Source organism: Molossus molossus, unplaced genomic scaffold, assembly GCF_014108415.1.
Source record: "Molossus molossus isolate mMolMol1 unplaced genomic scaffold, mMolMol1.p scaffold_m16_p_1, whole genome shotgun sequence".
Classification (NCBI taxonomy): domain Eukaryota; kingdom Metazoa; phylum Chordata; class Mammalia; order Chiroptera; family Molossidae; genus Molossus; species Molossus molossus.
This window is the reverse complement of record NW_023425344.1, coordinates 77,710,347-77,737,798: the sequence shown is the minus strand read 5'-3', so window position 1 is coordinate 77,737,798 and position 27,452 is coordinate 77,710,347. Positions and strand designations below refer to the sequence as shown.

At 43.8% G+C, this 27,452-nt stretch overlaps 1 protein-coding gene across 1 annotated transcript in view; it reads right to left on the bottom strand.

The window, feature by feature from the left end:
• The window catches only part of LOC118626106 (alcohol dehydrogenase E chain), a 55,116-nt gene that overhangs the window by 14,891 nt on the left and 12,773 nt on the right, over positions 1–27,452 (bottom strand). The window contains exon 2 of the mRNA XM_036255441.1: positions 1,774–1,875. Within this exon, the coding sequence (XP_036111334.1) occupies positions 1,774–1,875 (102 nt within the window). The remainder of the gene's footprint in view (positions 1–1,773; positions 1,876–27,452) is intronic.

Here is a 27,452-nt window from a genome sequence, read left to right as displayed (position 1 = left end):
GGCAAAAAATATTCAGAGTGATGAAAAGCAAGAACCTACAACCAAGATTACTCTATCCTGCAAAGCTGTCATTTAGAATCGATGGCCATATAGTTTTTCAGACAAGGAAAAGCTAAAGGAGTTCATCACCACCAAACCATTATTATATGAAATGTTGAAGAGTCTTCTTGAAGAAAAAGATAAGAAATATGAATAAACAAAATGACAACGAATACATAGCTATCAACAATTGAATCTATAAACAAAATGAACAAGCAGAACAGAAACATTCTCATAGATACAGAGAACATTTGTTTGTTTGCCAGATGGAAGCAGGGATGGAGGAATGGGTGAAAAAGGTGAAGGGATTAAGAAGTACAAATTGGTTGCTAGACTGACAAACCTCAAAGGGAAGGGGGATTGGGGATGGGAAGAAATAAACCGAAGAACTTATATGCATATATGCATAACCAATGGACACAGACAACAGTGTGGGAAAAGGCGGAAGGGGATGGAAGTGGGGAGGAGGGGGTCAATGGGGGAAAAATGAGGAACATCTGTAATACATTCAACAATAAAGATTAAAAAAGAAACAAAAAGTTGGTCAGGAGTTGCCTCATATCAACCTTGGGAAATTTTGAACTAAAATGACTCAGGTGGGATTCATCTCACAAAATACACTGAATTGAGCTTTGTTTGTATGATTGGAGTGGTTTTGTCTCCATGGGGAATTTTCAAAGCTTGTCTACATTTGCTTTTATTTTACAGTTAAAAAAATTTTAATGAGATAAATACAAAAGAATACATGGCTCTAAAATTGTCATCATATTAAGCAAAATCCAAGGCCCAAACTATTTAAACGAGACCCCAAAAAAAGTATTGTACAATAATAAAAGATGCCATCATAGAAAATACATACATTTTAACAGACTATAACTGACCTCTCCCCTCGTTAAATTGTCTTCCGGAAGTACAGCCTACCCCAGTCCCTCAAGTCACACATTCCAAATGGCAACTACTCTGTTATTCTTGAATAAATTAATCCTTTTGACCATTTTGAGCTTGACCCAATTTACCTATTTGTTTAGGTCACCATTAGGATTATACTGTGTATATTGTCTGTTCTCTTTCTAAAAACTTAGCAATTTGTATTTATATCTTTCTTTGACAAGAAATGCAATTCCACTGTTTGTATTACCATATCAAAAGCGTTTCTGGCCCTGGTCGGGTGGCTCAGTTGGTACATTGTCCTGTACATCAAAGGTTTCAGGTTCAATTCCAGTCAGGGCACATACCTAGGTTATGGGTTTGATCCCCTTTTAAGGCATGAATTGGAGGCAACTGAACCATGTTTCTCTCTCACATTGATGTTTCTCTCTCTCTCTCTGTAAAATCGATTTTAAAAATCCCACACATATCCTTGGTTGAGAATTTTTTTAAAAGTGCTTCTTAATGTATTTTTTATTTCCATTTGTACTATTCTCTGAATTTTTTTTTATCCTCACCCAAGGACATTTTTTTTGCATTTATCTTCAGATAGAGTGGGAGGGAGAAAGGGAGGAAGAGAGAGGGAGAAACATCAACATGAGAGAGACACATCAACTGGCTGCCACCCACATGACCCCAACCGCGGCCGGGGACAAACTGCAACGGAGGTACATGCCCTTAGCGGGAACCAAACCCGGGACTCTCTGGTCCGCGGGCTGATGCTCTAACCGCTGAGCCAGACTGGCCAGGGCTAGTTCTGAATTTTTTTAAACCTAAAATTCAACAGAAGTGAAAAAAATGTTTTACCTTTATACGAACTTCGTGAGCCTTAGGGGGTGCTACCTCCACCTCCTCAATGGAAAAGGGTTTCTTTAACTCCCATAGCACAGCTGCTTTGCATTTTATGACCTGGAAATAGAACAGAAAGATGATTCCAGCGTTTCCCCTCTCCCGAGGTCAGGGATTGTGACTCTCATCTTTTTAAGTGCACCATCCAGCCCCATGTCGGGAACCTAAGAAATGTTATGCAGAAATGGACAACTCCTGATTTGCAAAGAGAATAAAAATACCTTTTAGAAATGTGCAAAGCAATAACATAAGGAAAGAAAAACAAAGTTAACGATAATGAGGCATTGAGGTACAATGGAATATGTTCTTTTAGGCCATCTTTAGGTTGTTTCTTTTTCTAAGGGTTCTTTATTCCTGATATTTCCTAATGCTGTGAAATTGTTTACCCACAACTGTTGGCTTGTACATGAAGTTTAAATTATAAGTATCTCACTGATAGAGTCACTGTCTGTTCACATAAAACCTATTACTCTCTTGCTCAGTTCTCCACTTACGCCCCAGATCATCTGACTTGGTGATTCCAGTACATACTTGCCTCCCTGCATAGATGACTTCTCTTTCTCTTTGCCTGTCCTCCTCCGATTTCTCTCCCCACTACTTCTGTGTGCTACCTGTTTGCATCATGCATTTGAAAGTGAGCTTTGGCAGCTCAGTTTGCTTATCTAATTTATGTGTAGCTTTTCTTTCCAGATTAGATATGAGCCATAAATTGCAGAGGTTACAGCTGTACACATACACACAAACACACATGCTCTTACCCACATACACACACACATATATATTTTTAAATGGGATAACTCTGTGTTTGACTTTTTAATCTAACATAGCTTACCCATTGATGTTCTTCAAAATTAAAGTTGAACACATATTTTTAGTACTTGAGAATGTAATATAAAATCTGTCTTCATTGTTACAAAACTTATACATTTGAGAGCTTTTCTCCAGACAATTCTGTAACAATTGTAATTATGAATTTACAATTCATAATTGTAAATATAATTTTTAAAAGTCAATTGAAATTTGTTCTTTTACAAATTAATTTTTATTATTTATATGTCAAATTTTCCCATTTTGCCACATGTTTGTCATGGTCAATATCACAATAAATTTAAGAGTACTTAGAAATAATACTCTAATAGTACATACAGGTCCTCATTATCAGGTGTTTTTATAATGGGCAGGCACACTGTGGCCAGTGCTGAATGAGTCACATGCTTGATCTTTCAACCCCACAGGGCAGTATTATTGTTATTGGTTTATTTTATAGATGACAAAGTTGAGGCTCAATCGACTCAGTAACTGACTAATTTTTGCAAAATCACAAAGTTGGCTGTCCAGAGAATTAAGATCAATCCAACTTTATCTTTTTACCATCCCATGGTAGTAAAAGATTAACCAGAGTTTAAATAGCAACAACAACAATAGCAGTGACTAACATTTACTAAATTACTTCTATGTACCAGGCACTGTCTCACAACTATTTTATGAAGTAGGTATTATTTGATTGCCATTTTGTATTTGAGGAAAATATAATGCAGGAAGAATAAACATAGATGAAGTGTTACCACAAAGCTGAAAGCTCATGATATTGCACCGGAGGGGGAAGAATTGATTGCTTATTATTTATTGTTTTCATGAATACATTTGGTTTACCCGTTTGCTCTCTGAACTCATTATTTCTTTCAAGCTGAGTTTTGACAAACTTATTTTTCATTTTTACTAACTTTTCTTCATTTGTAATGTAATTTGCCTTTGTAAATTCTTAGGAGTAGTAAATGAAAATAGTTGAAATGAAGAAACTGACAACTGGCTCCCTTGAGATTTCCAACCAATCTTATTAGTATATAGGCCTGTTGTGTAACACAGTGTGTATAGAAATCTCACAGACTTTAAATTGAGTTATCATAGCAAAATATTACAGCGCGTGGTCCACTCCTAACATAACAAATGTTCTGGATACTTTTGGAACTGATCAGTTAAACACTGTGAATTGATTATATTGACTGATCCCATGCATTTCTCTGAATCTGTAAGCACATTGAACAGGTAAAAACATCTATGGAAGACTCAGAATCCAATATCCCTGTTCCTACTACTAATAAGTGATTCAAACTATATCAGTATTAATTTTTGATAAAGTCATGTTGACTTTTATATGGAGAAAATATTTTTCTGTAAGACTTCTATGTAAATTTCCTGGATTGAGCCATAATAGGACCCTTTAAAATCAGAATTTGCATGTTGATGTTGGCTTGCTTAACCTTGATGAGTCTAATGCTTTAAGATCAATAAAGCATGTCATACCTAACTTTCCTCCTTTGTTCATAAAAAAAAAAAAAAGTGGTTACAAAGAATAACATTTAAACTATGGCTTCTTAACATAAAGATAAATTCTTGATTTAAAATATTTCTAACTTTAGATTTTCAAATTACTCATGATTGGCTATAACTACTGAACATTTATTTAATATAGGAAATAAAGTCTTTAATGGGTACAGAAACTATACATTCTTTTAAAGATATTTAGTTATAGCCTATTTTTATTCTGGTTCAATATACACTGCATAATAAAGTATATATTTTATGTTATATTTTAGTATATATTATTTCCAATTTGGATATAAACTTTAAGTTATTCATTAAATACTATATCTCTTTGCGTATTATATAATGAGAATATATTTTCAAAAGTCAATGCCCTGGCCAGTTTGGTTCAGCAGTTAGAGCAATGGCCTTCAGCCCAAAGAGTCACAGATTCGATTCTGGTCAAGGGCACGTACCTAGGTTGTGGTTCAATCCCCAGCCCTAGTTGGGGTTGTGTGGGAGGCAGCCAATCAGTGTGTCTCTCTGACATTGATGTCTATTTCTCCTCCCCCCTCACCCCACCCCACTCTGTCTGAAAATCAGTAGAAAAAATCCTTAGGTGAGGATTAAAAAGAAAATGTAAACAAAAAATTTGCTTACTTTTCCTGCGGTGCTCATGTTTCTGTTCTCTCTGCAGGCCAGGAGACGGATGGATTCCTGCAGACTCTTTCCTGCTCGAGTGCATAAAGCATTTGTGCTGCACAAATGTTATATTGGCTTAAGTAGAGCTAGTTCCACACATGTGATCTGGTATCTTCAAGCTACACCTATTAGCTTATTTTCAAACCATATCAAATCAGAAAGAAAAGAGCACTGACCAGCCCCCAAACCTGAACTTTGTAATACACCAATCACAGATAACAGCTTGATTTCCTTGGTTAAATATTTCTCTACACATAAAGTTTAATCTCTCTCTCTTTTTCCTGGATTCCACATTTATTCTCTCTCAGTCCCCCATTTCCATCTGTGTGCACTAAGCTCCAACTTCTAACATACATGTTGCAGTTAGAAAGAAGGAAGAGTAAGGCAGCAGCACAAACGGCATAGGACAGAGAGAACTACGAGCCAGAGGACTGCATTTGCTCCAGCACTGTCCTCCTCTTCACAGCAAGGAAGTCAGATACCAATCAGTCATAGCAAAGGTGCTCATGACCCTGGCGTTTCTGCTCTACTCAATACCTAGCAGCATTGACTGAGCACCTTCCTGTTCCTGGCATTCAGTTGGGTACAGCGGGGTGGCAATGAGAGATAACAGATAGCCTCTATGCCTGCCAACAGGCAATATGGGGCAGCACTTATGACATAGCTTTGGCAGACCCTAACCTTACTAGCTATGTGAATTTGCCTCTAGTTTCTTTATTTGTAAAATAATAGAATAGTAGTACCACCTCAAAGGTGGTACTGTTGAACAAATGAGACAAGCTCTTTAAAGCACTTAACAGGAAACCTGGCAGATAAGACAATCTTCAATAAATACTAGCCAACGTGATTATCCAAAAAGGAAAGCTCACAATCTACCACAAAAAAGACACAGGCAAACAAGTCAGACCATCAGGATGTAGTATTTCAAACAAAGGCATCAGATTGAAGGACTCAGAGAAGGCTTTGTAAAGAGAAGATATTTAAGTTAAAAACTAAACAATGATCTCTTTAGTAGAGTTAAGAAAAAACAACATTGTGCATTTCCATTATCCTTTAGTCAATGCCATGAATAAGAGAAAGAAAGTGTGAGTTTGATTTTTAATAAATCTCAAGTCTTATAGCAACACTTGGGGAGAATAGTGCATTCAACTACTTAATTAGATATAGTCTGTCAACGTGTATACATTAACACAAAGGGTATATTTCTCTAGAATCGTTAAGGGAATGGCACTGTTGTCTGCTTCCAACTTTTACTTATGTAGGTGTAGAGGGTCATACTGGGCTATACCACATTCACTCAGGAGAGAAGATACTATTTGTAGAGAATGGTCACCACCTATTCTCCCTACCCGCCCATCTTCACTTGTGAAGAGCAGTGTGAAGAAAGGGAGTCTGACCACTTCTCAGAGATTCTAGGTGGCATCAAGGAGCCCATATGTCTCAATCAATATGAAAGACACATTGGATTTGAATGATGGAGGAATAAGGTATTAGGAATAAATTGAATTCAATTATCTTAGTCCATTTGGGCTACTGTAACAAAAATATCAGTTTAAACAGCAAACTGGTTTAAACAACTAACATTTATTTCCCATAGTTCTGTAGGTTGGGTACGGCGGATTTAATGTCTGGTGAGATCCAATTCCTGGTGTATGGACAACCATCTACTCTCTGTGATCTCACATGGTAGAGGGGCAGGGGCGTTCTCTGGAGTCTCTTTTTATAAAAGCATCAATCCAATATATGAGGGCTCTACTCTGTGACCTAATCATCTTCCAAAAGGCCCCACCCACACATACCATCACATTGGGGATTAGGTTTCAACATATGAATTTGAGGGGAGCACAAACACTCAATCTGTATCAGTTGTCCAACCTAGTTGTTCAGCCATGAAACAATCAATGAAAACCAGAGAGTTAAGGGCATGCAGCTATAGAGAGCTCCATAATCTCTGATGGTGTCACAAAGTTGTAAGTGACAGTGGCAGAATCCTAAGCCACATCTGTCCAATCAGAAACCCACATTCTTTCCACTGCTGTGTAAAAATAGAGCAGGGCATAAGAGAGTTGGATTAAGACATTGTGCTATCTACCCACAAAATTAACCCCCACATTTTTATAAGGCCTAAGAAAGAACACTGCAACTAGCAAGGAACTCAGAAATTATCCAGTTTAAATTCTTTGTTTTATAGGCCAAATGACATGGCAAAGCAATGTGGCTAATAAAACTTTAAAAAATACGTGGTGCGCCCTGGCCGGTTTGGCTCAGCGGTTGGAGAGTCGGCCTGTGGTCCAGAGAGACCCGGGTTCGGTTCCCGCTAAGGGCACGTACCGCGGTTGCAGTTTGTCCCCGGCCCTGGTTGGTCGTCCGGGTGGCAGCCACTCGATGTGTCCCTTCACATCGATGTTTCTCTCTCTCTTCCTCTCCCTCCCACTCTATCTGAACAAAAAAGGAAAAATGTCCTCGGGTGAGGATAAAAAAAAAAAAGAAATACGTGGTGACTTCCGGTCAAGATGGCGGTGTAGGTAAACATGATATCACGTCATCTCACAACCACATCAAAATTACAACTAAACTACAACACAACCATCATTCAGAACCGCCTGACATCGAGCTGAATGGAAGTCCTACACTACGGAATTACAGCAGCAGCCACATCGAGACTGGTAGGAGGGGCGGAGGCAAAGGGGCTGGTCCCACACCCACGTGTGGCAGATAAAAATCAGGAGGACACCTTGGCTGGGAAGGTCCTCCCTGAGGAGTGAGGGGTCCCCGTCCCACACTAGGCACCCAGCTCAGGGTTCCAGTGCCAGGAAGAGGAGTCTCCATAACTTCTGGCTGGAAAAACCAGCGGGAACTGAGGCTGAGGGAGCCCCAGGCAGCTCCTCTTAAAGGGCCCGCACATGAACTTAGACTTGCTCCCTCTAAGCTCAGAGGGGAGGCAGCTTGAGGGGCTCCAGAGACACACAGGAGAGAACTGAGCTGTTTGGCCTTGGGAAGCTTGAAATTCTCACCTGTATTTTTATTTATATTTGCATGGTGTCGGTTATATTTTTTGCTGTTATGGCATTATAAGCGACTCCTTTTATGAGGTGTCCCACTTTTCTTTTTGTCCTATGATGAAGTTGAATTAGGGATGAAGGGATGGATTAAGGTATTGGCTGGGGTAACATATCCTATTGCCCATAAGCCATCCTGTTTTTCTGGGTTTAGGCAATGAATAGCAATTCCTCTTCTGGGCTGAAATGTCTAGTGCCCCTAAAACCGTCATTCCCGCTGGTAGGCAAAGCAGTCCAGTCATATTTGGGTCTAGGGAGGTGTTTGGTGTTCCCACAGTAAGGCTCGAATGATTAAACCATGATCGAGGGAGGAGAGGGCTAGTGCCACCACAGAACTGCACCCTGGATAGTGACTGATTTTTTTGTATGATTTTTTTTATGGTTGTTTTTTTTTTTGGTATTGCATCATAATATGAGCTTGCATATATAAATTTGCATTGTAGAGGTTAGGCATATTATGAATAGTTAGTTACAGACGCCCCTTCTAAGGTTACAGTGAGAGATAGTATATGTGATGTCTATTTTCATGATCTGTATTCACACTGAGAATCCAGATCCAGGGAGTTTTCATTTTTCTGCTCCGCAGGAGGTTTCTGTCCTCCCTGAGATTGCCTTAGGACACCTGCGTCTATTGATTGACAGGTGTGCCGCACCAGTCAAACCCCCCACCTAGCGCTTTTCCCAGAGCAGGCAACACCCAGCTGGCGCAGCTGAGCACTTGGTGCCAGAAGTGAGAGCCCCTTGGGGGCCCGTCCCCCTCCCCCACCTCACTGGGTCATTGATAAAACTGGTAAGAGTAGTGGTATTTCAGCGGTGGCCCACAAGGGGAGAAGGGGCGCCTGGAGCTTTTGTTAGGAGAGAAAGCAGATTCTTGGACGAGACAAAGTGAAGAATGAGAGTGGTTGGTGGGGACAGAAGTAAAGGTTAAAGTAGCATGGAGTTTAGAAAGAATGTCCCACCCTAACAAGGGAGTGTGGCAGGCTGATAATGTAAGAAAAGAGTGGAGAAAGATGTAAGGACCTAAAGAACAAGTGAGGATCTGGGTTGCCCTGGGTTGTAATGTTTGGCCGTCAATTCCCACAACTGAAACCCCAGAGTGTGGAAGAGGTCCCCTGAACTCGAGGAGGGCAGAGTAGGTTGCCCCGGAATTAATTAAAAATGAAATTGTCGCCCTGGCCGGTTTGGCTGAGCAGTTGGAGGGTCGGCCTGCGGTACAGAGACACCCAGGTTCGGTTCCCGCTAAGGGCACGTACCTCGGTTGCAGTTTGTCCCCGGCCCTGGTTGGTCGTGCGGGTGGCAGCCACTCGATGTGTCCCTTCACATCGATGTTTCTCTCTCTCTCTCTTCCTCTCTCTCCCTCCCGCTCTATCTGAACAAAAAAATGGAAAAATGTCCTCGGTTGAGGATTAAAAAAAATAAATTAAAAAAATAAAAATGAAATTGTCCTACCTGTTACCATCAGAGCTACCCAAGGTTCAGAGTTCGAGATGGCTGTCAGGGTGTCCGTTCCTGGGCATCTTCAGTCTTCAGACCCAAGGCCAATCAGATCAAGGCCTGGATTGCTCCATCCGCCAGCCCGAGGAAGGGATGAGAACCGACTCTGCGCAGTCTGTCCGCAGTCCGACTTCCAGTGGGGTCCTCCACATTGAGGACATGGCTTAGGCGGTGGGCTGGAGTTGGGGCATTGTCTCACCCAATGGCCAGTCTGACTGCATTTAAAGCAGGGACCTGGGGGTTTGCTTTGCTGATCCTGGTGGGGGTCCTTTTTCTGTCCCCTGAAGGGGGTTTGCTGACCCCTTTGACTAGTGGGGCTCTGATGGCAGAGGCGAGCATTTGGAACTCTGCTCTTCTTTGCTGTTTAGCTTCTTCATAGTGATTACTGAACACCTTCAAGGCTAGGTTTAGAAGTTTCTGTTGAGGGGTTTGAGGGCCATTTTTAAGTTTGTGTTTAGGGCCGACTGAGTGAAATATCAGGTTTAAAATGACAGTCCCTTCTGGGCTAGTGGGATCTAAGTTACTATATCTTCTCATAGCTTGTGTAAGGTGGGATAGAAAGGTTTTAGGGTTTTCATTCTTTTTCTGGATTATTTCAGAAGAAAGGATCCTAGTTTTTTATTTATTTGGGACAAATCTGAGAGAGAGAAGGTGACATAAACTCTGACGGTCCCTTCAGTTCCCACTGCTTCCCTCAGGGGGGCGTTCTAAAACTGGGGCTGAGGTAGGGGACTGATAGGGACCAGAGATGGTTCCCGATCGCATGTGTGAGAGGACTGGAGCCAGAGTAGGAGGTTCAGGGTGGGGTGGGGGTCCACAGAAGGGGCTGGAGGAGGCTGAGGGAGGAGGTGGTGGGGCCAGATCGCGGGGGCAAAGGAGGAAACAGGACAAGTTAGCACGCTGTCTTCAGAGGGAGGTTTGGGAGGGTTTGAGTGCAGCAGGAAGATTTGGGAGGGGGAGCAAGAGTCACGTAAAGAGGGGTGTGATGTGAGTGCAGAGGGGCCTGGATGTAAGGCCATTTTCCTTGCCTTCGACAGAAATTGTCTAGATCAGTGAGAAAGTTGCTCAGGCCATTGTGACCCATTGTATTGAGACCACGCAGTGTTGCAGTAAAAAATGAGTCACTTGGGACGTAGGTCCTGAGCGAGCCCTAGGGTCTGTAGATTTTTAGGAGACATCCTAGGGGTGTTGAGCATTTTCCATGTTGTGGTGTGAGATGCGGTGGCCTAGCGGTCCAACGGATACACTAGAGGAAGAAGAAGGCATCCCCGCTTCTCCCCTAGAGTAGAGAGACGTGCAACTCACCTGTATCAGGCGTCCCTAGACATACGGTGAGCTGAGGGAACCTGGTTCGGAGGAGCATCTCCCAACCAGCGCTGGATTTTCAGATGGACGATCACACAGGAGTGACCGAGAGACCTGGCTTTCATGCCCCGGGCGGGGGATAACGGGACAGCCCAGAGAATCAGACCGGTAGGCAAATAAACACTCACCAGTGAATTAATGGCCAGAGTTGATGCTGGATCGGCGGAAAAGGTGTGAGGTCCAGTATCTGGCTGAGAACGTGATCCACCCCAGTCCAATAGGAGGCCAGAGGACTCCAGGGCCCCACGGTTGTCCCCTATGTGGGATCCTCACAGACCTCCCGGGTTTCAGCACCAAATAAAAGATCTGAGCCAGTGGGAGATCACATCCACGACGCAAGGCCAGTGTAGAGCAAAATGGCTTTATTGCAGGCGCCTGGGTGCAGGCAGGCTGACTCCTTAAAAGAGTCCAGCCTCAAAATCTCTTTGTTTTCTGGTTTTTATAGGCCCAAACTACAGAAACTAAAAAAAACTACATTCAAAACTAAAAAAAACCCACATTCTCTTGGCACCCTGTAGTTGGTGTCAGGGCTGATACAAGTTGCCTCAGAGGTAAGGAGTCTGCTCCAGCAGAGGTCTGGGCCATCATTAATCTCCTTCTTTTTTATGGTCCCTCCAAGTTTCCCAAGGCCATCATTACCCCCTTATCTTTATGGTTCCTCTGGGTGTCAGCCCCAGGTTTTTTAGGAAACTGTTCAGGTGTTTATGTGCAGGAATAATTGGTCAGAATAGAGTTTAATTTTGTTAAAACATCATTAACCCTTTCACAACCCAAATGTAAATTGACAGAAGAACAGATAAACAAGATGTGGTGTATTTATACAATGGAATACAATGTGCCCTTAAAAAAAGATGGAGGTTCTATCAAATATAACAACATAGATGAATTTTGAGGATACTATGCTGAATGAAATAAGCCAGTCACATGACGACAAATGTTTGATTCTACTTATATGAGGTATCTAAAATAGTCAAATTCATAACAGCAGAAAGTAGAATGGTGGTTACCAACAAGGGAAAAGAAGTTGTTATTTAATGGATATAGGGTATCAGATTATCAAGATGAAAAATTTCTGGAGAACTGTTTGCAGCAATGTAAATATACTTAACACTGCTGAACTGTGCATTTAAAAATGGTCAAGACGGTAAATTTTATGATATGTGTTTTTTTACCACATTAAAAAAAAAGATACAAATCAAACTTTTAAATGTCTTGAATGAGAAACACACTGGATAGAATTAACAACAGATTAGATGTTACAGAAGATTTTTCCAGGCTAAGGGCACAGTAGAGGAAAGAGTCTGCCGGGAAGGCTTCGGGGTCAGTGAGGGAATCATGTGATGGGGCACAGTGAACAAGACTAGAGTGAAGAGGGGCGGTCGGAGAAGCAATGGGTGCCAAAGTCATGGGAATGTTGAGGCCATTTTGAGAAGATTCTAACTTTTGTTCTAATTGAGACAAAAAACCACAGGAAGGTTCTGAGCAGAGACATGCCCTGATCTGACATACTTTATTATTTTCTTTTATTTTAAAATTAAACTTATTGGGGGACATTGGTGAATAAGATTGTGTAACTTTCAAAGGTACAATTCTATGATACATGTTGCATTGTGTGCCCATCATCCAGAGTCAAATCTTCTTCCATCATCATATATTTGACCTTTGTACCCTTTACTATAACCCACCTCTAGCCCCTTCCGTCTGATGACCACCACACTGTTGTCTGTGTCTATGGGTTTTTGTTTGTTTTTCTTGTTTGTTCATTTGTTGCTTTCAGTTTTATATCTCACCTATGAGTGAAATCACACAGTTCTTAACTTTTTCCATCTGACATTTTGCTTAGCATGATATTTGCAAGACCCATCAAACTAAAAAGTTTCTGCACAGCAAAACAAATCACCAACAAAACAAAAAGGCAACCAACAGAATGGGAGAAGATATTTGCAAACAACAGCTCAGACAAGGGGTTAATATCCAATATATGGAAGGAACTTACACAACTCAGCACCAAACAAACAATCCTATCTAAAATTGGCCAGAGTACTTGAGCAGATAGTTCTTCCAAGAAGACATACCAATGATATCACAGATTTTGACAGGATCCTTCTGTCTTTGGGTTGAGAATGGAGAGCATGTGTGGTGTACGAGATGAGTTAGGAAACTTAAAACCATGAGGGCGTTGGAGACTGGGACAACCCTGACCCCATTGTTGTGGAAACGCAGAGGAAGGAGAAGCAAATGTTCACTGGAACCTTCCAAGAGAAGCTGGAGGGGCTGTGAGCATCAGGGAGCTCCGGCAGTGCCCAGAGGAGGCGGAGGGGAGACGGGGAGGGGGGGGGGGGCGGGGCGGCATGGACATGACCTTCAACAGCCCGCACAGGTAGTATCGCCACATTTCATAAGTGAGGGAATTCAGACTCAGTGAGGTTACATAGTTACTGAAAAATAAAAAACAGGGGGACCTTTTTATTTCCCTTATAGCTAGAAAAGCATTACAGTGCTTGAGGGTAAAAAATGAACAAATATTTAAACTTACAATAAATTGCAATTAAGTAATATCCTGCTATTTCTAAATGTATATTCCATTTGAGACAACAGGAGGCCTCACAGGACACAGCCTTTGCTGGACCCCAAAGGCAATGCTGGGATGTGTTGCTGTCTTTGCAACTTCTCGGCCTGGTCAGAGTGAAGAAGCCATCAATGGAGGAAGAGGCTGGGATGAAGGTGGGAAAGACAGTTTACTATCTGAAGAAGGGCGGGTCCATGGGCTAAAGATCAGACCCGTTTTCTGGGGCCTGTGCGGCAGGGCCAGGGCAAAGCTAAAAGTGAGAAAGAGGCAGTTCAGCCTGGCTGATGAACAACTTCCCTAGGCTGCCTCCGAGCACTGAAACACACCGATGGGCAGACTTGGACTGCAGATTGTGTAACTCCAGCAGAGGTTATACAGCCCTTCAGCAAATCACAGTCCAGAGAGAAGGTCAACACCAGATGGGACGGGTGATCTCAGGAGGTGACTTCTACAGCTGTTCTGGCTCTTGGTGGACACACATAATTCCCTGACCTTTTCTCTGCAGCAAAGAACAGTTTCTTCTGTGCTAAATTGTGGGAGACTTTTTGCATGGCATCCATTTTGCTAAAATCTGCTCTGCCATCTCCTGCCCCAAGGCAGGATATCTCTGCATTCTGCATTCCTTTAAGTAACCATTTACTCAACCAGCCAGTCTTTGCTGACCTTTTGTTCCTTCTGTGGTATTTCCTGGAATTGCTTTGGGCAAGCATGGTGCTTGACAAAAGTTGCTCCCTGTTTTTCCTGCCCTATATATTGTGTGAATTTCCCCTGAATAAACAAGACTTGATCAGAACCCTGTCTTGTCTCCATTTCTCGTGTCTCTTGTCCCTCCTCATCCTCACTCCCCCTCTAGAGTCCTCGTTGCTCGACCTGCGGGACGGGTCACTAAATAAAGCTTCATGATGGAAAGACACCCCTGCTGCTGGGATGTAGGCGTCCCACTGGAGGAGCAGAAGAAACGACACCAGGAAGAAAGCTCGTGGTCGCTCTCTCTGCTCCTATCTTTGAACCAACCAGCTGTGCATCTTTATTCTCCACTCTCCTCGCCCATGAAATAAGGAGATTGAATTTGAAGAAACGTAAGGCCATTTCCAGCTCCCACAGCCTATAATTCTCTCATGTGAGTGTGGTTTTTTTAAGTATCTGCCTTTTGCTCACTGCATATTACCACGTCAATTTTCCTTCTCAAGAACATCTATGCATCCCAGTTTTTCTGGGTTTGATTTATTATTATTATTATTATTATTTTTGGATAATCCCTCAGCCTTCTTTTGTAAAAATTGAAGAGCTCTATGCTTTGCATGTAAAAGATGCCACAGAGGAGGCTCAGGAGGAGCGGAATGTACCTTGGGAGTATCAGAGGACATAGATATGAGAGAATAAGAGTGACAAAAATATTTTATTTTAACGTAAGTTCACAGAGAGAGGTTTATGTGTAAAGCAATAGTGAGAACCGACTCGGTGCAAACAAGCATTCACGTCAGGGCATCTTTTTTTCCTCTCTCACGGCACCTGGGAAGGCTTTGATTGAGCTCACAGGATGTATCTGAGAACAATTTCAGCACCGGTGGCTCAACCTAAAGTTGAGCCTGTGATCCAGTTCAGGCCACAATTTCATTAAATTGTGAAAGCCCACGGGGCTCTGTGGATGAAGAGGCAAAGAAGGAAGCACCCTCTGTGGTAGGCATCTAGACAGACATGAGCAGAATAAGGATGACAGGCCAGGTACAGAAGGTCACCAGGGTGGAAGGCCATGGGTACTGAGCAATGTAAATGGGCCAGACTGGGAAAACAAGAATCTCACCCCCAGGGTAACCTTTTCTCCCCTAGCATATTGCCGGGGAGACCCCATGACTTTTCATATCATTGGTCATGCGGTTTGTATCCACCCCTGAACTCTCCTTCCCTGGTGTGTTACTAGTCATGCAGTAGACCCTTCGGAGGAGGAAAGGGACCAAAGAGTGGCCTCATGTGACTCCCATGTGGGCCCTTGCATGACCACACCCTTAAGCACTAATCCCTAGGGATAACATCTAGGCCTCAGCTGCATTTCAGCTCCAATCCCAGAAAAGCAGCAAAACCAGACAAGTGATGCCATGGCTGCCGCAGGACCCGCTGCCTGGACTAATGAACCCCCAGCCTGGTAGAGACCATGACCCTGAAAGAACACACTTGGAAAGCTGATAAATATTCTGTTGATATCCTACCCTGGGACTTCCTCTAAGATGCCCACCCTTAAAAGTCTTTAGGATGAAGGACTCAGTGCACTCTCCCTTTGGGAAGTACATTCATGCCTTTCCCCGCCCCTTCCTCTCCCCACTCTGGGTGCATTACATTTACCCTCTCTCTCCTAAGCTCCAAGTGCCCTACTTTTCCTCTGTAACTTGATTCCTGAGCTCATTTTATTTAACACTCACTTGTACCTCTGTGACTTTCTGAATAAACTTTCTCTGAGATTTTGAGTCTTGACTCTGAATTCTTTCCTAGCCAGAACACAAGTGCCGAGGCTGTTGAACCAAGGTTTGGTCTGTCCCCACCGGTCTAACACCTCCATCCCACCGTCCTTCTCACAGCTCCTCATGGTGTCTCTGTGGTTCTCGTCAGCCTTTCGGTAGAACCGCTGCCTGATCTGACCATGAGGATTCAGAGTCCACTGAGGCCTGACTGTCCGCCCTAACTGTATGTGTCCCCCCATCACCGGGGCAGAGAGACAGGGTATGGGGTTATGCCCACTTCACAGACAGGACCCCGAGTGTCACCCTTGAGGAAAATGACCACTTGGACCTTTCCTCTTTTCTTTTTGGACCCTCCAAAGAGTAGACCCCAATGGATGACTACTGCCTTTCTTACCCACCCTTCTCACCCATTCTGTGCACAGAAGCCTCAAACCTGAGCTGATGGGAATTCAGACAGAGAGACTACACTCCAGACCATCGCTCTGAAATGGCCCGGGAGGTCACAGGCCAGTCCTGAGGGCTCGAACCTGCAGGTGGAACAGGAGCTGCACCGAGTCGCCAGGGCAGCTCCCCACGCTGGTCTTCCCAGGCCTTTGTCAGGGAGACGCTAGGACCTCCGGTGAGGGGACACTGGGCCTGGCAGCCAAGGGCAGGGGAATATGAGGTCTCCTGGTATATTTTTCTATGATTTAGAAGGTTCTAAATCCCTCTACTTTATTACTCCAGGGAGAAAAGTTGTGGGGGTGGGAGGAGATGACCTGTCAGACCAGAAACCTCTCCCCTCAGGATGTATTCTCCAGACCGTGTTGTTTCAGATGTGTGGGATGGGACTAGGAATACCTCACAGACGGGCTGGGCAGGGACACTTCGAAATGTTTATTCGCACATCTTTAGAGATGTGTACTCCATGGGCTATGTCCCAAGCATATAAATAAAGAGAGTCATGAGCCCTTTAGGACTTGCCCTGCCCTTACTAGTAGAGCAACTGGACATCTGGTAGGCAGTGAGCAGGTAAAATAAGCTGGAGCAGTGAGCATATTGCACTAGGCCTCGTGCACTAAAAATGGTAGGAATTACTCTCACTGAGTTCCCGGGAGACCGAAGGCACCAGGTTCTCCCCTCTTCTCCTGCGTCCCCTCCCAGGGATGTATTTACCTGTGTTGAGGAAATACTGAGACAATCGCCACCACACACACCGGATGGTGGTCCCTCTATCTCCCCATTGTCATACAGGAACATCCAAGTCATCGCACCCAAAAGCTAAGATGACATTAGAAGTTGTTGTTCACACTCACAGAATGTGCATGTCTCCCACTTGCTACCGTGTTCGCAGAAGGGTTTTGCCTCCTCCACCCCAAGAAACTTTGCCTTACTTAGACAAACCCATGTACCAAGCCAGGAAAAGGAAGCCAGCTCTTTTGTTGTACAAAGTCCACACACAAAAACAAAAAGGCCCCGTGGAGATTTCTACCACAGCCCTTTCTGCCGAGTGGTCAGCAGCTGAAGCCTAAAAGGACCTGAGGCACCTACATCCAGGTGCACTGAGCTGGTACTGCTCTCCCACCGTGACCAAGACAAAGGGACCTGTTGGCTCTCCTGAGACCAGTGCATGTCAGTCAACACCACTGCGGCCACTCTGGACACGCCTCTCACTACTTCTGAAATTTAACGTGACCCCTGTTCCACACGGCTGTAAGGAAGCTGACCACAGGTTTTCTTAAATCCCACATCCTGCCTAGTGCCCACCAGCCTCGGGGAAGGACCGTCTTTCAAGGGATCTCTGGCTGCAGGCTTGGAGCCTCACTTTGGGAATACTTGTGAAAATGTGTCCTGGTGATTTCTACAATATTTCTGAACTTTGGATAGATGGAAGCTAAGTTAATTATATAAACATTAACCACTGACAGTTAATGGTTAGTGATGAAAATACTAATGTTCTTAACTCTCCCTAAAAGTGGACTGTGGCTGCAAAGTTCAACAGAGAACGCAGCCACACAGTATCTGAGAGAGACTGCAAATTCTGTACGTTACCTAACACTGAGCTGGGGACGCCGTAGAACTCTGACAACTGAATGTAGTCTTCACGTCTTCCCAGAATCTGAAAAGTATCTTACATAAAAGAGTTATCCTGAGCAGGTACTCAAAGTGTTGCCATAAGTACATAAAATTCCAACCTTTGTTTTCAAAGAACAAGGTGTTTTATTCCCATCTCTCAGAAAAAAAAAAATAACAAAAAAAACTGCAAGAAATGAGAAGAGGAATCCAGCTCAGCAACCGATGGTGGGGGTTTGAGGAGCTGTGTGTCCAGATGCCCGTTCAGAGACCACGCGTTTCCACAGATGGACGGGTTACTACACAGAGAAAACGGATCTTCTTGTCCCAGGACAAGACACTAATCTCCTCTGAAGCAGTGCATTATCCTATTGATCTGAAAAAATGAGCTCGCATATGAATACATAGTACATTCACACCAAAGGAGATGTGGTCACAAAGTCAGTGGTAAATTTCACGTTGACTTTAATTCCGCTACAGAACACCAGGTCATCAAATCTCAAGACTTATTATATTGACTCTTGATCTTAGAGAGTCCCGAAGCTTTGAGACACAAGTAACAGGGACAAAGACATACCTGGATATTGAACAAGCATGTGTTTTTTCTGGATAAGACTGCAGAGGAGGGCTAAAGTGTCAAATAACTTTTTCTTTGGGTTAGGCTGTATAAATTTCTTGTTGTAACCATAGTATTTTATGCTGCCATCAGAAGCTGGGTAACAATGTGTAGCTTTGACTAATAACAATTTCCTTAAAATTATGTTTATTAGACACATTGTCTCACAACTTGAACTTTATGAGGTGTTATAAATAATGGAAGGGGAAATGGTGAAAAATACACAGGTAATAAAAAGAAGACCTATAGCCAAATCAACAAGTCTTTGATTGATGAAACACTTTACCAGAAATTCTCAGTCACTTTTGAATTAGCCTTGTCTCTAAATACAAATATGACCCTTCCTTATCCATTCATCTATCCATGGACACTTAGGTTGCTTCCATGTCTTGGCGGTTGTTAATAGTGCTGGGAAGCACATAGGGATGCAAGTCTCTTGAGCAACTCGAGGGTTAGGGGAAGTGACATTCCTCACAGTACAACATTCACATCAGCCCTCAACATACAGGGATTCACAAAGGTGGAGTTGACCCATGAAGAAGGCGGTTTCAGCTGCCTGGATCAATTGAAACTAATGTGCATGTAAGTGGACCCGAGCAGTTCAGTCTCCTGTTGTTCAAGGGCCAACTGTACTCCGAAGGGAGTCATTTGTTTACAAATATGGAAACCCAGGCAGAAAGCACTGCTAGGTTCTGGGGAGAAGACTGGGAGTGAGGCCCCTGTCCTGTGCTGGTGATACTCCGCCTGCTCTCGCATCCATTCTCTGCCCTGCTCTGTGCACGGGGCTGAGCCCCAGCCAGAACACTTGGCTCCCTGGCTTCTGGCTTCTGGCTTCTGGCTTCTGGCTGGGTGGAGTCAAGGAGGTCAGCAGCAGATCAGAGGGCAGCAGGAGAGAGAGGTCAGCGTGCGGGTTCCTGTCCTCCTCGCTGCCCTCCCTCACACGGCAGTCACTGCTCTTCTGCCTGTGGCCGCTGCTCCCCAGGTAGCCCCTCTGCTCTGGCTCTAGATCCTGCTGGACTCTGATAACTCTCCCGTGCCCTTGACCTTCAGACCTACGGGCAATCAGAGTTTCCACTATGCTACTTCCTCACTCCTTATTGGGGTGACTACCTGCTGACACCTCTAAAAAGCTCTTAATTATCTTTCTTCAATTAAACTCTAATTTGCTTCAGTCTACTGTTCTCGGCTAGGATCCTGCCTCATTGGGTGCTGCCCTCAAGTTTTTCTCCAGATGGGTCCAGAAACTGTGACTACTCGGGGTGAGCAGAACTGTGATGAAAAGTCCAGGTTCTGGGTTACTGGGTTAGAAGTTCACCAACCTAAAGAACACGGGAAGAATATAAAATGAAAATTAAAGCAACCAGCAACGCAAACATTTAGGGGTCACTGAACTAAACCACTCTTCCAGCCTACATTTATTTATTTAGAACTATTACAGGCAAGGACCTGTGAGGGGGAATTGGAGAACTTAAATGAACATGGAGGATGAGATCAGTTCAGTGGGATTAAAAACAAGTATGTGTCGATTACACAGAATCAGGAAGACCTGGAGTCAGAGTGGGGCTATAAGCACCCCCTTGCATACTCCCTCTGTCTATGAAGTGGTTTGCCAGCTGGGAGCTGATTTACATACTGAACTTTTCCTCCACGTTTCCTCTTGCTCCTAACGCAGCCCTGGGTCCTTCCCCACAGAAGAGGTGCTGTACGTCCTGTGAGTTGCACAGCTGGGCCCGCATTGCAGCGTTAGGTGTCTGCCTCCCTCAAGCAAAAAATTTCAGCTGTGGCTCGTTTTCCTCAACTCTACTGGGAAAGAAAACAAACAAGGCAGCTGGGAAAGAGTCCCAAGGCACTGAGAGCAGTGATTTCTGATTCTCCTGCCTTAACTATGAACTGACTCATAACTTTTGGGCCTAGCTAGATACTGCCACCTGCAGTCTCTTTGCAGGTCCTGACAAGGCACCGTCTTCATTAGTGCATTTATTTCAGAAACGCTCACTGTTGGACGTCCACTCTCAGTAGCCTCTCTGACAGCAGGTGGAGGTAGATGACCAGACTCGCGAAGAAACAAGCACAGATGCAGAAAACTACAGTCTAAGGGCTGCTCACGATGACAGGGGGAAACCAGGGCACGGAGAGAGAGCGGGCACTGAGATCAGACGAGTGATCTTCTGGGAAATAAGACGAAACTAAGTCCTGATGGGTGAGCAGGAATTTGCTAAGAGAAGGGGCCATGATGGGAGAGTATTCTAGGAAGAGGATAGCAAGAGAGACGGCACAGAGGAAAAGAGACCCGAGCATGGTGGGTGCGGGGGGAACGCAGCATTGTAGTCTTGCCCGAGCATGGTGGGTGCAGGGGGAACCCACCATTGTAGTGTTGCCCGAGCATGGTGGGTGCAGGGGGAACGCAGCATTGTAGTGTAGCCCGAGCATGGTGGGTGCAGGGGGAACGCAGCATTGTAGTGTAGCCCGAGCATGGTGGGTGCAGGGGGAGCGCAGCATTGTGGTGTTGCCCGAGCATGGTGGGTGCAGGGGGAGCGCAGCATTGTGTTGTTGCCCGAGCATGGTGGGTGCAGGGGGAGCACAGCATTGTGGTGTTGCCCGAGCATGGTGGGTGCAGGGGGAACGCAGCATTGTAGTGTTGCCCGAGCATGGTGGGGAGCGCAGGCGCGATAGGAGGTCAGCTGGCCCGAAACAGAGGGCCTTTCATTCATGGTCACACCCTGGAGACAAAGTGGTGCCTTCGAGTGGTTTTAAGTGGAATGACATGAGCACATTTGCCTTCAAGATGCCTCAGCTGGGGACTGTGGAGGAGGTGAGTCTGAGGGAAATAGGACAAGAGCAGGGGACATGGAATTCCCCAAAGTTTTGTTGTAATTACCTTGGAAGAAGGTAATAAGAAAGTTCTCCTTATGTACTGGCAATTCTCCAAAGAATTGGAGAAATTATGTTAGTCACACAGATTATCTTTTTGGTGAATAATGAGTCAACTTAAATTTAAAACCGCAGTAAATCTAAATAGAAGAATGTCATGATTCAAGCTTGTCTCCCATGAAAGATGAAACAAAGCCCATGGTATTTAGATCCTGAACTCTCTGTCTGGTTTTTCAGGGGAAATAAGCCAGTGAATGACAAATCCCCTTCTTCTTAAGGGGACGGGGACAGGAAGAAAGAGTTCCTGCTCTGACAGAATGGAGGAGACCACATCAGTATGACCTGAGCCCTGGCCAGACTGCACCTGTGCTTGGCATGCATCCATCCTTCCCGGGGGTGGCCTCTGTCTCTGACGGCCATACGAGCAGGGGCCCAGGCAGAGCTGGTCCACCGTGCACAGGGCGTTCCCTGTCAACCCAGCACATCGTGTCCATGCCAGGATCCAAGGTCCCCTGCTCTGGGGCCTGAGGTGAGACACGGGGACCAGAAGTTGGTGCTGCTTTCTACTTTGCTCTTGAAAGTCTTTTCTGCATTTCAGATAATAGGAATAGAGTGCTCCATTTGGGCATTCCTGTGGGCGGGATTTAAGGATTTGGGCGAGCCAGTCCAAAGGCACTGTACAATAGGCAGGGGCGTGTGCTAGATGGGTTTTCCAGAATTTGGGCAGGAGATGAGGGAACAGACCAGGGGAGACCATGCTAGCAGGGAAGACGGAGAGAGAATTCATCGATCCATGTTTAAGAGGTAAAACCAAGAGGTCTTGATGATTCACTAGATGTGGAGACGGGTGCAGGCAGAGGAACCCAGCATGATGCTCAGCTTTCCAGTTTGAGTGGATGGTGGGACCACAAACAAAAACGAAGAACCCAGGAGGCAGACCGACTTGCAGGCAATGAAGGGTTTCGTTTGGTCCTGTTAGTTTGAGTTACCCATGGAGCACCCAGGTGGTTATTTCCAATAGTTGGAGAGCTAATCTCTATGTGTTCTGGTCAAAATGCCAAACTATGCTGAGAGCAAAGTAGTGGGCATGGACTCTGGGATATTTCTATTGTGTAAATTTTGAAAAGAGAAAAATATTTTTTATTATACGCAGAGAGACCTCATATTGGTGGTCTCCTAAGTGAGGTGGGGAGACATCAGACAGTGACTGGTGTTTCTGGGGTCTCTTGCTATTTCTACAAGCATTGCTTAATGCATTGACGTCAAAGGACCATGCCAGCTGCCTCTGTGAAAATCAGTCTGGTAACCAGGAGCTGATGGAGCCTCTGAAATAGACCTTCAGTTTTGGGACACAACTCAATTTCTCCATTAGAGAAAATTAGAGAAAATAATTTAAATAAAATGAGATATTTCCCATGGTTTCATTACTTAATAAAGCAACTGGAGGGAATAGATGAGACTTAATATATCTTCAGTAACATAAACCTCAGAATATGGGACAATTGGGTTTTAAAACAACAACAGATCCTATAATAATACTTTTTTAAAGTTTCTTACGGAGAACAGACCAAAACCAGATGAGTATGCTGCCATCCCAGGCCCTAGAAGCAGCCAAGGAGCACATAGGCCTCCCGACAGTGCAGAGCTCAGGTCCCAGGGCCAGGCCCTCCCTCCCTTTCTGAGTCGGTCCTTGATCAAGCTGACGGACTTGAGAGTGTGTCTTGAATTCAGCCAAGTGCTTCCTGGGATCTCAGTGGCTTCCGGCGAGAGCGTATTTCTATGATTCTCATTTGCCAGAATAACAACTCTAGCATGGGTCTCCAATTTGGCAGAAATAATAGTAATGCTTGAGCACTTTTCATTCCTAGGGAGATGCTCCTCAGTCTTCTTTCCCAAAGTAAAGAGAAACCAAGTTTATGAACATCTCAAGATCCTCTATTCTACTTAGAGCCGTAGAAAGTTACGGCTAGAGGGGGCCTCAGACAACAGGTGCTGAGAGCTTCCCACAGCCCAACCTGTTAGGCTGAAACTGAGTGGTGATCCACACGCAGAGACTGACGTTTGCACGGCATGGCTTGCTTGCTTTCTTTTTTCTTTTTTTAGTAGCAAACTTTGTTTAACAAAAAGCTTTGTTGAATGAATAGTACTAATATGGGGCATGCCGAATAGTTATGTAAGCATATGATTCTTTGCCAGAACTTGCTTTGAAATGTATCAAGCCCTGGCAACGTTAAAACAAACATTGTTTTATCCAAATGTGCTATTACAAATTCAAGGAAACATTATTTTTCATTAAAATGTTGACTGGAATTTTAAGTGAAGGTCCTGTTCATTCACAGTAGAAAAACACTAATGAAATTTGAAATGAAATGTTGGACTAGCCGAAGGAGAAGTTCCCGAGAACATGTCGAGCTGCCTCCATCTATTCTTCGGCTAATATGATGATGTATTTTGTGTCCTGGACACCTGACAAAGCCAGAAATATGCAATCCTCTTGATTCAATCATTAAATCTGCATTGTGTCCACTGGACACATAATGTTGTACGTGACACTGTTTTAAGAAAGAGCCTGGAGCACAGTCCTGATATGAAACTTCTCAGGGAGAACAGGTTGAAGTTTCCGGGAGGCATCAGTCACTTCTTTGCGGCCCTTGGGGTGACTGGCAAGGTCAGCAGAGAGTGAAAAGCACAATGTAACCTAAGTCTGGTTGCCTGGGGGAAAGGGGATTTTCACTTTCCTTTGTGAAAGGAATCCAAGTCCATGAGGAACAAAATGCTGAGCAAATATCTGCACAAAGAAGGTAAACACTATCAACTGGTTTATGAGGCCTCCGTTAGGTAATTTGTACAGAGGAATATAAATATCTCAGATGTAAAGAGGAGTGAGAGAGAAGACAGGGGATGCTGGTGGAAGGAATGTCTGCAGACTGGGCTGAGATCCCGGGGAAGCACATTCCTGGGCAAGCTCTACAGGGTTTTCTTCCTCTGGGCAAAAATTATTTCATACCAGTCTTGTGATAACTAAAACATGTTTTTACCGACAAGTGTCTGAGGAAGCTGACTATTGAGGGAAATAAATATACAAAGAAGTCCATGAGAAATTAGCATTTTTCACCTTCATGAATCTAAACAATTTTATTCACATTTCGAGGCAAACGTGCTGGCTTCTTACAGTTCCCAGTAGGAGGTGGCCAGCTTTTCCAAATGACTGGCCTTTGGGCACATGGTTCCTCCACCGGGGAGAATTTTGGCCCTGTCTTCACTGGTCTGCTCCAGCTCATCCTTCAGCTGTGAGCTTGAACTGACCTTCTCAGAGTGGCCTTCCAAGGCACCTCAGAGAAAGTGACAAACTCCTCCCCTTTCTTCTCCTTTTTCTAACAATATCTCGGTCCTCGCCCTCTTTAACACATCACAAAGTGAAGTGATCTATATTTCTGTTTGTTTACTGTCTCATACACGGGTCTCTTAGATCACTACCTGCTCTGTGAGGACAGAGACTGTGTTGGTTTTATCCACCACCATGAGCTCCGTGCTTACCTAACTCAGAGCTTGGTTCACGGTGGAAATGGGAAAAAATGCCAAATGAATGAATGTCCTTCACACATCATTTAAGTCAATAAATTCTAGATTATTTTTAAACAAGATGCTGGATAGTTCATTTATCATTCCCCTATCTATTTCATGCTCATTTATGCTTTGATTTTACACCCAGGAACTCAATTTGACATTGCTTCATGGACCAGAAGTAAAAAATACACAAAAGTTATCCATTTCCTGATCTCTCCATGGAACCAGCCTTTTCAGATGATTTGGAAAACTGTTCACAGGCAGGTTTCCCTGGCAAGGCGGTTGCAGTCCTTTCTGGTCACTATTTGGCCATGACAAGCCCAGAAGTGAGAAATGATTCCACAAAGTTTCACAATCAATATATAAAACTGTAACGTGAAACATTTATAAAAACAGGATTTATAGGAAGCTCTAGGCATAAAGTTGCATTTATTTCACAAATTGCGATCTGAGAACATAAACATTTATTCCTTCTTGGATTTATTTCTTTTGGTATAACTATATTTGATAGCATTTTAGATATCTTTACTTAATAAGTTTTTTGAAATTTAAGATAAGAGCCAAAAACATTAATTCAATTTACATATTTTTCTCGTTAATAATGTTTTCTCATGGTGCAGTTTTCTGTCATTAATTAGAACCTAGGGTCCAAACTATGCACACTGCTAATGGAGAAGGGAAATGCGTCTCAGTGATGCTTAGTGGAGTTTTATATATGCATGATATGTATCTATTTATAAACTGTGACAACTTATAAGTGCTTTGAAGATGGCCACAGCTAAATGTAGCTGATAGTGAAGGTTCTTTGCAAAGGAGTTCCATATACTTTTCAGGTATTTGAGCTTTTTTAAAAAAATAAATAAACCTAGATTAAACTTAGGTCAACAAATTGGCAAAAGAAAATAACTTTTATTTATTGTCTTAAAGCCACATGTCATTGGGCAATATGTATTGTCCAAAATGGCTCATAATTACCTGGACATTTTTGCAATCCACCAAGGCAGGACTGCCCAAGCTATATTATGTCATTATAGCATAATCCCCAATTTCTGCTATACCTACCTTACTTGTTTTCATTATACAGTGATACCTCGGTTCTCGAACATAATTCGTTCCAGGAGGACGGTCGAGAACCGAATTGTTCGAGAACCGAATTGTTCGAGAACCGAAGCAATGAAACCAATAGGAAAGCGTGACTCCACAAAGCGTGACTCTCTCTCTGCACTCACACTGATGACGCAAGCAAGGCGCGCTGGGCCGAATGAACGCCATTCGGCTCAACTCGGCTCATCTCGGAAGTTCGAGTTCCAAATATTTGTTCGGATTCCGAGACAAAAGTTTCTCGAATCCTGATTTGGTCGAAAACCAAGGCGTTCGAGAACCGAGGTATCACTGTAAAGTACTTCATAAGTTTTCAGGTGTTTTAAAGTTTATCCATAGCCAATAAGAGTTCAGTAAATAAAGAAACTGTCCTCTTCAAACAAAATATATAACCACAAAATATTTTGTAAAATATTTACTTTTTTTTTTTTATCCTCACCTAAGGACATTTTTTTTTTTTTTTCATTTTTTGTTCAGATAGAGTAGGAGGGAGAGAGAGAGAGAAACATCGATGTGAAAGGGACACATCAAGTGGCTGTCACCCGCATGACCAACCAGAGCCGGGGACAAACCGCAACTGAGGTACATGCCCTTAGCGGGAACCGAACCCAGGTCTCTCTGGACCGCCCATGCTCCAACCACTGAGCCAAACCGGCCAGGGCTTAAATACTTAAATTTCAAGAATTTTAAATGCTATATACAGATAAATAGCCAATGCAGTTGTACCAAACTGAAAACATTTTTGTCAAAAGTGGTCATTACTAAGTAAACAGGCACGGACACATTTATAATTCTACTTTATTGAACCTAACATTAAAATATATATTACAATTTGATTCTAGCTGCATTTTGATATTTAAGTAGTATTATAAGAGGTGTTTTTTGAAATATTAATGTAGGCAGGCAAATAGTTATGCTATATCAGATTCATCTAGTTATTTAATGACGATTCTTAAAGTTCATCATTAAAGAACTTCTGATTCCAAAATGGCGGAGGAGTGAATGGAAGCTATGCAGACTATCTCCCAAAACCAAGCTGGAATTACAACTAAAATAAAGACAAATCATCAGGAAAATGCAACAGAAAAGCAGCATGCAAGGATCATATAAACAGGGACACTGACTTGATCCTGGTAGGATTGCGGAGGCATAAGAGGAGTCTGGGAGCCCATAGACAGCAGCGGCCTTAGCTGTGAGCAGTTCCCTCTGGTTAAACACCCAAGCGGCTCCACAGCGCAGAGCCATGACAAATGCTAAAATAGCCACAGCCACTCACCTTGGGCTCCAGCTGAGGGAGGGTGGACTGGACTGGAACTGTGTGGGGACACTCGAGATTTGGAGGGGCTCAGAGTTTTTGCTGAGTTGCAGCCACGCAGGACAGTGGCCATCATACTCCTGCCCAGGGCCCTGGGGAGGGGCCGCTGCCCCTCAGAGATTCAACCCCACCTGGTGGCCATTGAAATGCTGATTGAGGCCCATTA